Source organism: Prinia subflava, chromosome Z, assembly GCF_021018805.1.
Source record: "Prinia subflava isolate CZ2003 ecotype Zambia chromosome Z, Cam_Psub_1.2, whole genome shotgun sequence".
In the NCBI taxonomy this organism is placed as follows: Eukaryota; Metazoa; Chordata; class Aves; order Passeriformes; family Cisticolidae; genus Prinia; species Prinia subflava.
This window is the reverse complement of record NC_086283.1, coordinates 22,217,695-22,234,286: the sequence shown is the minus strand read 5'-3', so window position 1 is coordinate 22,234,286 and position 16,592 is coordinate 22,217,695. Positions and strand designations below refer to the sequence as shown.

The 16,592-nt window shown below is 48.0% G+C and overlaps 1 protein-coding gene across 4 annotated transcripts in view; it reads left to right on the top strand.

Moving 5' to 3' along the window:
* EDA (ectodysplasin A) overlaps positions 1-16,592 on the top strand; it is a 64,286-nt gene that overhangs the window by 29,511 nt on the left and 18,183 nt on the right. For all 4 annotated transcript variants that reach the window (XM_063423002.1, XM_063423003.1, XM_063423000.1 and 1 more), the window contains exon 2: positions 8,997-9,102. In XM_063423002.1, the coding sequence (XP_063279072.1) occupies positions 8,997-9,102 (106 nt within the window). The remainder of the gene's footprint in view (positions 1-8,996; positions 9,103-16,592) is intronic.

Below are 16,592 nucleotides of genomic sequence, written 5' to 3'. Positions count from 1 at the left end.
AAGGATCCATCCCAGAAGTGCTGGGGTGCTGTTTTCCCCTCATGCCAGTGGTTTCAGTGGGTGCAGTGGGTGCCATGGCTGTGAGAGCTGCTCCAGGTGTCCTCACTTCCAGAGGAGACAGTTCTTGTTGCTGAGCTCACACAGGCAGGAGAGGCCAGGCCAGGAGGGGACTAAACAGCAGCAGAATTTGTGGTTTTTTTACCGTGAGAGTGGCTTTTACCACCACTGACTCAAGATGCCTGGAGAGGAGGTGGATACCCCAAACCTAGAAATATTCAAGACCAGGTTGGATGAGGCTTGGAACAACCTGGACTAGAGGAAGGTGTCCCTGCCCATGGCAGAGGGATGACCAGAGGCAAATGTTCTTGAAGGTCCCTTCTAGCCCAAACTATTCCATGTTTCTATAATCCAATTACTGGGAAGCAGGATATTTATCTGGAGGCAGCTTCTCCAGTGCCATGTGCTGGGAAGCCCCTTGGTTCTCCCTGGATCCAGGGCTTGAGGGGACATTCCCTCTTCCTCCCATTCCCGTGCTGTGTCTCGTTGTCTTCCGAGGAGTCCCTGTAGGATCTGGAGTTTTGCAATTCCTGCATGAAGGAGCATCTCTGGCACTGCACCCAGCCCTGCCTTGCGGGGACTTGTTGCCGTGGCTGTGCCCTGAACGGAGCCTTGCAGAGCTCTTAATCCTGTCTGCATGAGGTCATTGGCTCCTTGACGTTAATTGCAGGGGATCTGATTAATTAGGCAACAGAGCATAATTTATTTGAGCAGATTATTGTATAGAATTAACCAGGCAGTCACTGTCTCCCACCACAATTCCATGCATCCCTGCAGATCTGGGAATCGCCATTAAAACCTTCAGCCTTGAAGTGGATGGCTGGATAATAACTGGATATATTTCCCAGTTGCTGCAGTGGACTGTTTATCCACACTATTTCATGGATGCATTATTTTGTGGGTGTTACATTTTCAGCAGACTTGTTTTCATTTTAATTCAATTCAATTTGGACTACTTGATTCCCTCCTCCCTTCTCTTCCGTTTTTCTTCTTCCAATAAAACGTCATAAAAATTAATCCCCACTGAAGGCCAAGTTTCACATTCAGAGTGAGAAAACAGGATTTAAAGCCCATATGCTGAAAAGGGAAAAAATGCACTCAGACAGGAAGTCTTGGGTCTGTTGTGGAGCAAAAAAAGATGTTTTTAAAACTTTATCATAGAATTATGAAATCCCAGGATGGTTTGGCCTGGAAGGGACCTCAAAGCTCATCTCATTCCACCCCTTTTCCATGGGCAGAGACACCTTCCACTACGCCAGGATGCTCCAGGCCCCATCCAAACTGGCCTTGCACACTCCCTTAAACAGCTCAATTATCTGAACAGCAGAGAGATTTAAAAATTATGAAGATTTTTGAAGATTCCCTCGCCCCAAAAAACAATAGGAGCTGTTGTCTGAGAGCAAAAGCAGAATGAAGTTCATCAGTTCCAGTGTCTGACAGATGTTCTCCTGTAACTTTCTCCTGTATGGATCCATGTCCATGAATGAATCCAAACCAATTCTTTGCTGCAGCTGGTCCCACTCCAGGCAACGGGGTTACGTTGAATAGAGATAGAAGGCCAAATACCAGAGAACTGAAAAGTGCCATAAACCTAGATCCTGCAGCCACATTCCCAGTGGAAAGCTCCAGAGCAGGATCTTGTTGGTCACCTCCTGCAGGAAGAGGTGGCTTGGTCACCTGCACTGTCTGCTTTGGAGATGGGTTCAAAAAGGGGACTGCTAATTGAATCAGCTGCTCTTCCCAGATGTCGGGATTTCAGTGCTCCTGTATCTTGAGAAATGTCTGGAATTGGTGGGAGTTGAAGGAGTTGGGTGGTAGAGGAGCACCTTCAGTGGAGGTGATCCAGAACATCCTCTGGGAATGGTCCCTGTGCACATTGTGGTCCATATTACATTGGCTGTGGAAGCAACTGAGGTAATTGTTCCTGCCATGACAAGAAGGACCTTCCAGATACTCCTAGAAGTGATTTCAAACCTGGCAAAAGGAGTTTTTCTCCTAAGGAGGAGCCCCAAGGGTGGTTTCAGGCTGGAGAGGGCCCAGTTCTTCATTTTGCATGGAACAGAGGTGCTCCAAGGGAAGCAGCAGGGTCCTGCAGCTCTTTGCTGGAGCAGCTCCTGATTTGGGGAATATTTTTAAGAGGGATTCTGGCTTGAAGAGGATTGTGCTGTTGACCTCATATTGTCCTGGATGTGCTGGAGAAGCTCCAGGTCATGAGGTGCAAGAGCAATGGTGCACCTGGAGAAAGGAAGAGGAACTATGTGGCTGATATGGAATTGCTGAGGGTTGGGTTCCCCCAAATCAAGTGTGTGCTGTATTTTATAAAATGCATGAATATTTTGGAAATATAATTGCTCAAATAAGGAAGGAATTGCTGTTGGAATGCAGGAGAAGAACCCCTGACCTCCATCTGGAGGGGGTCGTAGCCCAGCTGGCTGAGAATGGGCTTCAAAAAGGCTACAAAAGCTAATTAAAATGTGAAAAACTGAGAATTCCTGCTAATAGACAGCAGATCCCTGCCTGGCGCTGCTTCACAGCTAAATTTGATTTCCTTGGGAGGCAAGAGGAACTGATTTAAGTTCCTTAGTTCCTTACCTTGCTGACATTGATCCCTCTCAGCATTCAACCAGCCTGTTCCCAGCAAGGGACTTCCCGCAGCTCTGCTGTGCTGGACTTGGAGCCTGCAGCAGGAATCTCTTACTCCTGCTACCAGTAAAAAATTCACTGCAGGTGAATTTCATGTGCAGAGTTAAACTCAGCTTTGGCCTTGTTCTCCTCACATCTGGGTTGTGTTTGAGCTTTCCCTTCAGTGCCAGCAGGTGTAAGGAATGGGAAGCCTCAGCCGTCGCTCAGCTGGAGCCGTGTCCACCTCCGTGACATCATCAACGTCACTGTGACGTTTAAGAGTCCTTGTGGGAGCCACCAGCTCCCCTCCAGCTCAAGGCAGCTCCAGGGAAAGGTGTCTTGGACAAGTGTGTGGACAGACAGCCTCGTTAAACAAACCGTGGTTTTCCAGGCTTGAGGTGGTGCTGGCTTGGGGTCAAATTTAATGACTGAGGTGCTCCTACAGTCAGGGAAAGTTGTGGGGTGTGTGGAATCCAGGGGTTCGGACTGCGGACCTGGTTCCATTTTGTGCTGAAACCAGTTTTCTATGGAGGTTTAGGACAGAAGATGTTTCTGGGGGTTCCACAGGTTATTCTCCTTTTCCAAAGTTACTTCCCATGAGGAGCAAATCCACCTGCCTGCTGCCTCTCCCGTGTCCTTACCTGCCAGGTTTACCTGCATTTGTTCCAGGTTGCCTGAGCTGATTGAAAGTAAAAATTAAGTGGTGTGTTCAGTTGGATCCGTGGTGGAAATGTAAATATTTGGGATGTTGCTTATTGAGCTAAGCTGAGTTTGAGCTGGGGAAGGTTTGAATTAGAGGAAAAGAGGAAATTCCTGTTTAGACTTGAGTTGCAGGATGTCATCACTGCTGTCACAGGTCTGCTTAAAGCCCAGTTCCACATGGAAAGGAGCAAGGGAGAGGGAAGGTTTTGGGAACAGTTTGGTTCTGAAGCAAAGTTTATAAGGCATTTTAATTGTTCTGATGTCAATTAATTCCCTGTGTCCATTGCTTTGGCTTGGACTGAGAATTGGCAGTTGGAGTTAGGGTTCTGTCCTGCAAAACACAGTGGCTTTCCTGGGTAATGAAGGTAAAATACCAATAAAAGCCTGGGAAAACTTGCTCCCTCCTCTCTCATTGGTCTCCAGTTGGTGTCTGTTACTGGAGTGGTTGGAAGAGCCAGACTGTCATCCCCTGGCCTTCTCCAAACTGGGATTGCACAGTCTTTGGGAGAGGCTTTTGACCCAAGGACAGGAGTGCTCAGCACATTGACAGCATCTCAAATCCTCAAAAGCACTGGTGGCCTGTTCAGTGTGTAGATGTGCTGAGATGGGAGTTCCTGCCCACTGGCTGTCCCCAGTCCATGGCATTCCATGGTCCATCTCCAAGTCCAAGGTCATTTCTGTTTTCTAGTGGTCAAGTACTCCCTTGACTCCTTGGCTGTCATTTTTCTGAAGTTCCTCATGGGTGTTGGGAGGGAGGTGGCTCTGCTGTTACAGCTCCTGCCTGGACCAGAGCTCAACCCCTTCTCCCTGCCAAACTTCCCACCTGGATAACCTCACAACATCACTGGTGTTTCAGGATTATAGAGCAGCTTTGGGTGGAAAATGCTTTTAAAGTTCCCAGTTGTGTCTGACAACCTCGGTGAGGATCCTGGAGTGCAGATTGGAATGAGGGGGAGTTGGGATTTTGTATCAACTCCGGGGTGAAGGGTTGTGCCTCTGGGATCTTGGGCTTCAGCATGAACAGCTGGAAAGAGCAGGAATGTGGCCGGTGTTGGGTGGGAGGGATGACGGAGATGAAGCAACAAGGACCAGAGGGGTTCTGGGCATCATGAGAAGAGGAGCAAACTGGAGCTTCACACAGAAAAAGCTGAGGGAAGGGTTTGTTACAGTGTGGAAACTGCTCCAGAGCAATGGCAAGGATATCCCACAGCCAGCTGGGAGTACCAGGTTTGGGGAGGAAGACGGGCAGTGGAGGTTGTACCATCTGTAATGATTCTTCCATCTCTGCTCTCTCCATCTCTGGTCCCCCCTCCCATGGTATTGATCACATTCCACAAGCTTTGCAGGCTGTGGCTCGTCCTGCAGACGAGAAATGGTGTCAAAGTTCTGTAACATTGAAATGGGAATTGTTCCCTCGTTTGCTCCTTGCATTTTTATGAGGAGCAAGAAATGATGACAAAAACGATTCTTAAAATATGTTGAATGAGGTTTCTTTTCAATAAAGCAAAGCTACTCCCCAAACTTCTTTCTGGTCTAGTGGAATATAAATTATCCACTTGATCTTTTTTTTTTTTTTTTTTTTTTTTTGCACCACGTGTGACCAGAGGCAAAGTTCTGGAGGACAATGGGGCTGATATTCAAGTAGCTGCTCCTCTGAACCACAGGCTGAACTTGAGAGCACAGAAAAACAACAGTATTGCTTGCAGAGAATGCTGCTGCAGAGCCTGGGCTGGTTCTTAGGCTCTTCACACTACTGATCTCCCTAACTGCAAAGGAAGAGGGATTTTTTCTTTAACAATCCTGTTAAACACTTGTGCAAGAGAGTGAGTTCATGCTTTTTTCCTCAGGTGCTTTAAGACATTGAGCTGTGTGTTTCTGGATGAGATGTTTGGCTGGACTTACTTTGCCAGAAGGAATTGGGAGCTGTTGGAGGCAGAAAATCTTTGGGGTTTTTTTCACTTTTAACCTAAAAGACCTTGTACACTTGAAGGTTTGAGTGTTTTTCCCTTCTGCAGGAAGAAGACACTCACTTTTCCTACCAACTTAGCCTAAGGAAAAATCTACCCTTAGTGCATAATTGCATGGGTTAGGTTGTATTTTTTCACTTTTCTTCCTTTGAAGCTGTTTGACCATTGGAAATACATTCCCTTGGTGTTCAGTGACTCTTCAAAAGACTTTTGACAAGGGCCTGGAATGACAAGCCAAATAATGTTTTATTTTATGAAAAATTATAATACCTTTCTTTACCCTTACTTGCGTGGAGTGCTCAATGTCCATCCTACAAATGAGTTTGAGAGGCCCTGTTATTTGGGAGTTCCCACTGTGATCCCCTGACACCCATTCTCCAGCAGCTTTGTCCAATGTTCCCAGGCAGGTTTTGCAGGGAAAACCAGCTCTGTGTGCCTTTGTTTTGCTTTATTTTGCCCAGAGAAACCAAGGCATTGGTTTCCTCCGATTCCCTCCGGGGAGCGGTGCCTGTGCTATTGTTTCCCAGGTTATTTTGAGGAATGCCTTCCCCTGGGATTTTTCCTGTGTTGGCTTTTTGACCTTTTTGCATCCTATAGTGATTCTCGTGATTAAACCCACGGTGTTTCTAAAATTAAAGGTGATTTGAGGGTTTTAGGTTGGAGGAGGAGGGAAATGGGGATTGTTTCGACTGTGCAAGGAAAATACCTACTCCCAAAAAAGAAGCTGTGTGTGCTTTACTCCTGAAAAATTCTCTGGCTCTAAAAGTGCACAGGCTGAGAGAACAAGCTCTCTCTGACTTTGAGGATGAAGAGTTTCAGTGAAATCGTGGATTAGGTAAGAATTCCTTTTAGAATTCCCCAGAAGGTGGCACAGCTGGAGTGTCCCATGAGCCCAGGGCTGATGCAGAGGAAGGAAGGAACCTCTGATGATTTTGTTCCAACCCTGCCGTGGGCAGGGACACCTTCCACAATCCCAGGTTGCTCCAAGCCCCATCCAGCTTGGCCTTGGAAACTTCGAGGGATGCAGAGACCAGCCACAGCTTCTCTGGGCAACCTGTGCCAGGGCCTCACAGGGAGGAATTTCGTCCCAATATATTACTGATGTCTCGGAGTGGTGAATGGAAAAAGCATCCGAGTGGTGCCGGCCACGATTCCCAGACGGACACAGGCAGGCCCTTCATGGCCGAGCGTCCCCTGACCTCCGGCAGCTGCAGCCCTGGAACAACAGAGCCCTTGAGTCCCCGGAGAGGGATCTGGCCTTTGGGAGCTCGGATGGCTGCAAGAGGCTTGGTCACCCTTTCCCTGCCCCTGACCTTCCCAGGGATCTGAGCATTCCCTGCATCCCGAGCCGAACCCCTGAGCCCTCCATGCCAGTCACTAGAGGGTCAGTGCCATTATTTGCATAATCCAGAGCGCTGTGGAAGGTATTCCCTAGGATAGGCCCCTCTCTCTGCTCACACGGGTTGTGTCTGTTCCCAGGTTGAGTCTGGCATGCTGGTGTGTAACTGCTCCTGGAAAACACGGTTTCATGGGAGTTGTCCCAAAGCAGCAGCTGCTGTGTTCACAATTAGTGTCACAAGATGCTTTTATGGGTTTGTTTCCTAAGTAAAAGGTGTGATTCAGTCATTCACCATCACTTGTCATTTCTGGCTAGAATACAGAGTTTAATTGACAGATTACTTTTAGCCAAAATTCAGTGGTTTTCAGAGTGGTCAGTGACAAGTGGCTTCAGATTAAAATCTGGGGCAGAGCAGCGGAGTTGGGGTTGTTCAGCCTGGAGGAACAGCCTCTGTTTCACCCTGTTCTGTAAAACTCCAGTAATGATCCAGGTAATAACAGCATTCCAAAGCCATGCTGAGGATTTCATTGACACTTTAACCTGAATTATAATACGATTTGTTCCTTCAATTACTTCTGCAGTGTCTCAATGTGAGTTAAATAAGGGGTTTAAAGAGAAATTCACTTGTTCCCATTGCTCACCCTGCTCCGGTGTGTCGGGAAGGGTGCTGGTGGTGCCTGCAGGAGCATTCTGCTCCAGTTTTCCACACCTGGGGCAGTGTAGTGGGATGTGGGAGCTTTGGGAATGTGGTGTTCTGGGAATTGTTCTTGCCCTTTACTCCTTGTTGTAAACGAGGTCCTTCAGTTGTCCATCCACTCCTGTAACTGGCCTTCCTCAGGCAAGGAAGTTTTACTCATCATTGTTTTTTAGGGATGTTTAAAAGCCCAGTAGTGAGACTTTAGGAAGCTAATCCTCTGCAGATCATCCCACAGTGTTTCAGGGTCCTTTCAGCCACGATATCACTGCAATAACAAACACCCAGGAATTTTCCTGCACAGGGACAGAAGGAAATAGCAAAAGTTTGGGAATTTGAGAAATGCTTTGGGGGTTCTTCTTTGGAAAATAAGAGGTTTCCAAACATTTCCATTTGTGAGACTGCACCCGAGCTTGTTGGAGTAAAGCAAAATGCAGATGTAAAATCTGAGTGAATGCTGAGGTTGGGAGGGGATCTGTTCTTTGGAAAATACCTTGGGAATGCGAGGGAGAGGGGAGGTGAGATCCCTGGGGCCTGTGAAAAGCCAAGCGCCTTTGGCGATTATTGCTCCTGATAGGGACTTTTATGGGCTGGAGCTTAAGGAGCCCGGCAATTCAGGGGAGGTGTTTGTTCTTCTCTGCACTTTCAAAGGTGCTTTTGATGCCCCAGGTTTTGTTCTCAGAACAATGATGAGCTCGATAACCATTGGGGCTGCCTTTTGAAGCCTTCTGGTTCTTGTCTTCGGCTGTGTTTTTGTTTTGCTGTGTATTTACAGCTTAAATAACCACGATCGTGTTTCTTCAGCAAGGAGAGCTCCATCCCTGTCGGAACAGCCCTGGCTATTGCATGCAGTAACACACAGAAGGCGTTTGGTTCCTAATTGATCTTTGACTTTGCTTTTTTATGAAGTGGAAATAACAGGAAAATGCCGCTGGTGATGAGCTGCCACACCTGAGGGTAGCTGGGATTCTGGTTTGTAACCCCGAATTCTAGTTTCTGGGTCGGGATGTTGATCTGTTAAACAGTTTTTAAGGCAGCAGCAAATTTTTCCTGAATAAGAGGTCGCTACATAAAATTTTTGCCTCTTGGCGAATCTCGTGTTACAAATATTGCTGTAGGTTTAAAGTGTTAATTTATGTGGTATATTGGGTTGGATTTAAAGGTCCCTGAAGACCTTTGAATCTTAGTAGCTAATGAGGCTTGCAGAGAAGAGCTTGAGCGAGAAAAAACTTACTGGCAGTGAGTAATGCTGGAGAAAGAGCTCCAGGATTGAGCAAGTTTTGCAGAGAAAAATTGGGAATTATTGTTTCAGCCTTTGAGGTGTTTGATTAATTCCAGCCATAGATCTCCCTGTAGCCCTGGCCTGCAGATCCCCATGCCTGGGGGAAGGATTCTCTATGCCGAAATCCCTCAGGTGGAGCTTTCCCAAGTCCTGGACTGCTTCCAAGGGGACATATCTCCTTGGGGTGAGCTGAGATCTGTGAGCAGCCATCTTGCATCCTCCTCGGCTCTCCCTCTCATCCCTGATGGAAAGGATCTGGCATTTAGGCTTCAATCTCTCAGCTTGGCTGAACCAGCCTTGCAAAGATGCTTAAACTTTTCCCTCTTCTTACAGCTGGCCTTGCTGAACTTTTTTCACCCCGAGGAGAAGCTGCACATTGGAGAAGAAGGGAGACGCATCCGTCGGAATAAAAGGAGTAAAGGCAGTGAAGGGCCTGACGGTGAGTCCTGCTCAGTTTCTCCTTGGTTTTGGTTCCTTCCCAGATGAGGAATTCCAGGAGTTCTGATTTCTGCAACTGTGGGTCTTGTATGAATTAATGCTGCTTAGGAATTCCATCCTTGACTCCTCAAACTGCTTATTTAAGGCTTTAATTTGTACTTGTTTGCCTTTATTTGTTTTCTTGCACACCCCGCTTTGCTTAAAATCATCAAGGAGCTTTTCACAGTCCAACAAGCAGCTGGGAACATCTGCTTCCCAAACCGGTGACTGCTGTAAGGGGTGTTGAGTTGCTGTGGAGTCTGAGGTGGGGTCAAAGCCTCTGTGTAGGGAAGGCAAAGCTTGGATTAAAAGAGCAGAAAGGTTCCTGATTTCTTTGTGAGGAATTTGATTTCCAGTCCTGGCTTTCCATGATTGTCATGACACAAAGACAGAAACACAAACTCCTGGAAAAGCTCCCGTGCTTTCCTACTGCAGGAAAGCACAAATCCCCCTTTATAGGAGCAGAGAAAGGACTGGATGCCAGGGAAAGCATGGACAGAACTGATGGAGTTGTGGTTCTGTGCCTGGCTAAGCCCGAGTCCTAACTCCATTATCGTTGTTAGTTTTCCGGTCCAGCCCCATGAATTTCCCATCTCCCCTGAAACCTTTGCAATTTCGTAGTGGAGAAGCATTTCCCTGTGGCTCTGCTCCAAGAAAGAGCTTGGTGAGACTCCCTGGATTCCTCTTGCCCAGAATGCTGACAAGTCTGATGCATTTGGTGCAGACTCCCTGAGTGATTCCAGCCCAGTGTGGGCCATCAGTTTTGGAGCCAGTGTCGCTCTGGTGCTCAGATGGCTCAGGCATCATCCCAATCCTTTTCCCAGTCTCCTTGAAATCTATCCCAGTGTCTTCACCCTTTGTTTGTGTAGTAGCAAGTTCTCACTGGAGGCGAGCAGTGTCGATGAAGCGCTGCTGGCAGATGTTGGGAGGGATAAGCTGCCTCTGCCTTGCCAGATGTGCAGAGAGCTGCTGAGGAGAGAGAGAGGTTGAAGATTGGTGTCTAACAAGGGGTTTGCCCATCGCCCTTGTGCCCAGTGTTGTCCTTTCATGACTGCCATTCCTTTCCTGGATTTCCCTTATGTTCTGTGGATGCTCAGAGTTGAGTCACTTCAGAAATGCAGAGCACTTCCACCATTTATCCAGTCCCGGGAGGGGAATGGAGCTGGGGAAGGGTCTGGAGCACCAGGAGCAGCTGAGGGAGCTGGGGGGGCTCAGCCTGGAGAAAAGGAGGCTCAGGGGGGACCTTCTGGCTCTGCACAGCTCCCTGACAGGAGGGAGCAGCTGGGAGTGTTGGGTTCTGCTCCCAGGGAGTAGGGGCAGGATGAGAGGAAATGGCCTCAAGCTGTGGCAGGGGAGGGCCAGGTTGGACATCAGGAGGAATTTCTTCATGGAAAGGGTGGTAAGGCATTGGAAGGGACTGCTCAGGGAGGTTTGGAGTGCCCATCCCTGGAGGTGTCCAAGGAACCAGGGTGTATTTGGATTGGTTACAGATTAGACTTGGTGGTCTCGGAGGCCTTTTCCAGCCTCACTGATCCTGTGATTCTGAACTGTGCCTTTTTGAAAATTAGGGATTTTGACCCCACAGGTGGTGGAGGTGGGAAAAACTTCCAGGGTGACCGGTTGTGTCCCTCTGGCTTTGGCAAGAGGTTGCCCTGTGTTTGGCTGTGGTGGTTTTAGAGCTGCATTTAACAAGTGGGAGCTGTCAGGACAGGGCTTGACCTTGTAACAACCATAAAATCGAGAAACAAACAGAGCCACAGCCTTGGGGAACTCAGGCTGTTTGTTTTAGACCTTCATGAAGGAATCTTGCTGTCAGAGCAGGGCAATGAATCATTAAACTAATAAATAAAATCATGTCATGGTCCTGATAACACCGTTTTCTTTGTGAGTTTTGCAGAGGAAAAGTTGATCAAATCTTTGATCTCCAAAGAGCCTCCTAAAGATAAAAGTGGCTGAACTATAAATTCCCAGAAGGAAGGAGATGTGCTTTCCACTTGAGGCCTCACTAATATTTGTCTGGAATTAATTTTATGAACTTTCAAGTGCTTTTACACATGCAGGGAAAGACCGAAGTGATCTGAGCACAGAGGGTGGGGCTGGAGGGAGGCTACTCTGACCCTTCCCAGCTCTCCCAGTCCAGCTCATCCTGGTACCACCAACGGGCTGGCTTTGATGACGTATAAGCACCAGGGAGAACATGTTTCCTTTCCCAAAAGCTTTTTCTTTTCGGAGGATTTACTTTCAAGCCTTTTGCTGTGAAAGAGGTGATTTTGGGACAGGGCAGAGCTGGTTCTGTGCAGCCAGGGGAGGGTGATGGCCCTGGCTGTGCCCAGAATACAGAGCCACAGGGATAGGACATGGGAGCAGCAAAGCTGCTTTGGTGCCTCTTTGTTAAAAAATCCAAGGAAAATTGTGTGCAAAGGCATCAGTTAGATCCTGTCAGTCCCCAAGAGGACTCTGGAATTTCAGGGGCTTCTCCTTGTGGACTCTGGTTTCAGTCGTCTCACCCCTGACAAGTTTTATGTTTGGGTTTGCTTAATTTTGGGTTGTCGCTCCACACTCAGAGTGCCCTGAGGCCACCTAAAGCAGCCGAGGTCGTGTCCTGGCCAAGGTCTGTCTCCTTGTCCCTGTGTCCCTCCAGCCCTGGGGCATCCCACGGGTTCACTCAGGGCTGGTGCCTGTCCCAGTCCTGGGATCATCATCTTGAAGCCACTTTCCAGTCCATGCTACCAAACCCAACTTTTGCACAGCTTTAAAAACTGCCACCAGCTTTTCCAGGCCCAGGATTATCTCTTGCCACTCTATTTTTCCTGCCTCTTTTCTCCTCAGTGTTCCCAACCCCACCTGTCACTTCACTTCCTTTAATTCCTTAAAACCTGCCCCTCTCCAATGCCTCTTCCCTATTTTCGCCTTTCCCCCTCCTTCCCTTTTGCCCTGGTGTATTTAATGCTGCTGTGGAACTGCCACTGCTCCCAGATGAACAAATCATTCTGGAGCTGCTAATTAGCAACAGTTGTGCTAAAAGGAACCATCAAGGATGTTAAATTAGTCCACTTTTAAATAAACTGGGTATGAAATGTTAGATCTCTATTCCCAGAGTGCCAGTAAAAATGCTGCTGGCTCTTTGCTAACAAAGCCAAAATCTGGGAGTAGCATGGTTGTAACTCCAGAGACAATTCCATGCTCTGGAGGTTATAAATAATGACAGAGCACTTACAAAGCAGATGTCAATAGGACTCTTTAAAAAACATTGTTTTAAACATATAAAATAGTTTCTTTTTCTCCTACTTTCATCTCTGTTCCCAGTTAGATCCCTGCCGGGCTGCTTTCCTGGTTTCTGGGCTTTTTACATTTTGAGTTTGGGGTTGTTGGTTTGTGGGTTTTTCGGGTTTTTTTTTTCCCCTTCCTAGATTTTTTTCATACTGAGCTTGGTGAGAAACATCAGGGATTGTTCTCCAGGCTTTGAATGGGAGCATGGCAGCTGTGAAGAGGCTGAGCAGATGGCTGGCCTTAAGCTGACAACAATTTGGTTCCTACTACTTTGGCAGTTCTTCCTGACGAGGAAAGTCCTGGAGGAGAACTCCGGCGCTGCAAATGGCTTTGGGTTGAAAGGAAAATGAAATTCTGGGGGATTTAAAGCTCTTCCTCATCCCTGCCCCTACCTGGAGCTTTGGAAGTGATCCTCCAGCTATGTGGGTGCAGTTTCACCCTCTTAGGATTTGCTTGGTGGTTTTAGGGTGATTTCAGTGGGGTTTTGAGATGGTTTTAGAGTGGGTTTTGAATAGATTTAGAATGGTCTTATAGTGGTTTTAGGGTGGGTTTTGGGTGGTTTAGCAGGTAGCTGATGCCAGAGCCTAGCTTTCAGAGTGGCTTTAGGGTAATTTTAGGATGGTTTTACGGTGGATTTAGCGTAGAATTTGGATGTTTTCTGGATAGTTTAGCAGGTATTTGGTGCCAGAGCCTGGCTTTTAGGATGGCTTTAGGATGGGGTTTGGATAGTTTAGCAATTAGCTGATGCCAGTCTGGCTTTTAAGGTGGGTTTAGAATGGCTTTGGGATGTTTTTGGATAGTTTAGCAGGCAGCTGATGCCAGTCTGGCTTTTAGGGTGGGTTTAGAATGCATTTTGGGTGTTTTGGGGATGTTTTAGCAGGTAGCTGATGCCAGCCTGGCTGGGGGTGCCTGGGCCGCCTGGGCAGCCCCCAATCCCACAGGTGTCCCGTCCCAGCTATCCCCCTTTCCCGATCCAGCAGCACTGACCATGCAATAGGACTTTTTTTCTGCGTTTTTTTTAATATCCAGCTCACAATAGCAACTTTTCCTGCTGGCTTCCTCTCCTGTGGAAAGGGCAGGTTCATCCCTCTGCCTCCAGAACAATGGGTGCCTTTGTGTTGGCCCCGTGCAATTCCCAAAGCCCCAGCATTCCCAGAAACACAGATGGATGCAGGGCGATAGAGCCTTATTGTACTCCGAAACCATGGTGATGAGCACGCAGTAAATACTGGACATTTCCTGGATCCTGGAGCACGGGAGACACTCCCAGAAGGAAAGGCTCGCCACAAAGTGCTTGTTCATACTGATTTGCCCCAGAATATCTCCTGATTTCCCCCTAAATGGGAGAAATTGGGAATAACGTGATGTTTTAATCTTTGGGGATAAACTCATCCCTTTCCTGGGATGTTGCTGTCAGTATTTGTTATTACTGTGATAAAATTAATGCTGCTGATTATTTGCATATCCCTATATCCATATTATCCTGAGGCTTATGGTAACAGGGATTTGTTTAACGTCTCATCCCTAAAAACCGAGAGTGGTTTAAGTGTTGGTTCCAGCTCTGTTCCAGTCCTGCCACTGGTTGCACAGAGAAACTGTGGATTTTCCTGGAAGTGCCCAAGGCTAGGGTGGACAGAGCTTGGAACAACCTGGGATAGTGGAAGTTGTCCCTGCTCGTGGCAGGGGGTGGAAGGGGGAGAGCTTCAAGGTCCCTTTCAACCAAAGCAGTTTGTGATTCCATGATTCTCTAGCTGCTGAAGTCCAGAATTCCTCACTGAGCTCTGCTGTGTTTCTGTCCCAGGTAGATGTTAAATAGGAAAAGCTGGGAGAGGCCCAAGCCCTGTTGTGTGGTATGAAGGGTGAGTAATTGTCCCATCTCACAGGGATCACAGTGGAATGATGGTCAGTGTGTCCTGACCCATCTACAACCTGCCTTTGCCCCCTGGCTTCTTCAGAAGCCCTTCTGGCTGTGATCTGGATTGTTCCAGAAGGAACTCAGCTTCATTATTTGGAAGTTTACAAAGCTGTGATGAGGTGCTGCTGATCTGGTCCATCCCTGGAGCTGCAATGGGGGATTTCATCTTTCCCTGGCTGGGATGAGGCCGTGGGGTGGCCACTGGGAGATCTGGAGTTGCTGAGGATGAGAAGGAATTCTCTGGTTATTGTCACCTCGGTGACAGTTCCAGACACTTGCCCTGACTGCAGTTGTGGGTGGATTCTGAGCTCCCAGGAGCTGTGCTCAAACTTGACCAGAGCTCAGCTCTTTTTCCAGCTGCACTTTGAGCAGCGAGCAGCGTTATTGGAAGTGACTGGTGATTCCGACTGAATTCCGCTCCTGAGACCCGAGGCTTTTCGGAACGCCCCGGGTCAAACACTGAGCTTCAGGAATCTCACAGAGTTCCTTGTGTTACAAAACAGAGCCAGCACTAATGAGAGGAGAACAGATGTTCCAGAGGGGCAGGAATGTGGCTGCAGCTGAGCCATGAGTGCAGCTGAGCTGCACCGAGCGCTGGAAATGCTGGACTCCTCTGGAAGCTGCTGCTCCCTTCCCGCAGCATGAGAGGCTCCATTGTCTCCCTGCTGGCGGATTTGCAGCTGAGCTTTGATTTTGGTGAATAAACCCTCAGCCAGGGGGGTTCTACAGGCTCAGCACGTGCTCTAGGCCTGTCTGGTCGCTCTAAGTGAAGGAATTGTTGTGGAACTGGATCTGATCCACCTTCCCCACCTGAGCCCCCCCTCAGGTCCTGCCCCTGCCACCACAAGGATCCTCCTCCTGCAGTGTTTGAGATGAATAAGCTTATTTTTCTGCCTGGGGAGTCTTGGCAGGGCTGAGGGGATCTCATAATCCATACAAATATCTCCAAAGGGTGTTAGAGCATGGTGCCAGGCTCCAGGACAAGGGCAGTGCTCATAAACTGCAACACAAGGAGTTCCACCTAAACACGAGGAAGAACTTCTTTCCATGGAGGGGGCAGAGCCCTGGAACAGCTTCCCAGGGAGGGTATGGAGTCTCCCTCTCTGGAGATATCTCAAACCCACATGGACATGTTCCTGTGTCACCTGCTCCAAAGGGTGACCTTGCCTAGGGCTGGGTGGTCTCCAGAGGCTCCTTCCAACTACTCTGGGATTCTGTGAGCAGCCAAACCTGGAGCTGCCGCTCTGGTGGTGGCAGTTGTGATTGTCCCCACTGTGCCCTCTCTGGCCACTGACTGGAACCCTCTTGGCTGTCACAGAACTGCTGCACCAGCCCAGAGCTGCAGAGCTCCAGTGAGGAATTCCCTGGGGAAAAAGCTGTGAATGAGGCTGGGGTTGAATGTTTTCATGAGGGCTTTGTTGGCCGTGATGTATGGAGACATTGTTGGAGTCATATCTGATCCCACGAATTCCAGCAGGATTTGGGGAAGTGCCTTAATTGTTTTCAATGGATAAATGCAAGGGTTGGCTGAGCGAGGCAGCATTCCCTGTATCCCAGCTGCTGCAGGGACTTCACTTGAACTGCCCAAGAGTGATGGAGTCTCTTGTGGGTTTCCTTTTCTCCCACTTTTATCCCTTCTTTTTCCCCTTTATTAAATTCATCCAATCCTCACAAGAGCAGTGGGGCCTCTTTTGTGTTTTCTTCCTTTTCCCCCATCTTCCCCCTTTTTTTTTTCCCCCTCCTTTTCCCCTGTTTTTAGATTTATCCAGCTGTAAGTTCGTGTGGATGCACACGGGTAGATCCTTGGATATAGACCCTGCATTTTTCCATGAAATTAATCCATCAGTTCTCAGGCAGCTGCTCAATGCCATGGAGGTTTTCCATCCAATTAGGCAGGATTATGGATGGGAGGAGGAAAAACACGTCAAGTTCTGCAGGGATGAGACAGTCAGAGAGGTTTCCTCACACCTGCCCTCGATTCCTTATGGATAACCACAGGAAAAACTCATTTCAAACATCCAGCAAACAATTCGGGAGAGCCTCTCATACTCCCACTTCAAACCTTGCTGCTGCCCCACTTGGGAATCATTTCTGCTGGAATTCATGACATATGTTCGTTGTTTATCTTAGTGGGATGTGACTGAAAATGTCAGAATGTTTTGTGTTAGGCAACAACCGAATAAAACAAACAAAATAAAAACACAGCTGTAATGCTATGCTTCAAATTGTTGGATTTAAATATGTGGGATTGATAAAGGAAGCAAGAG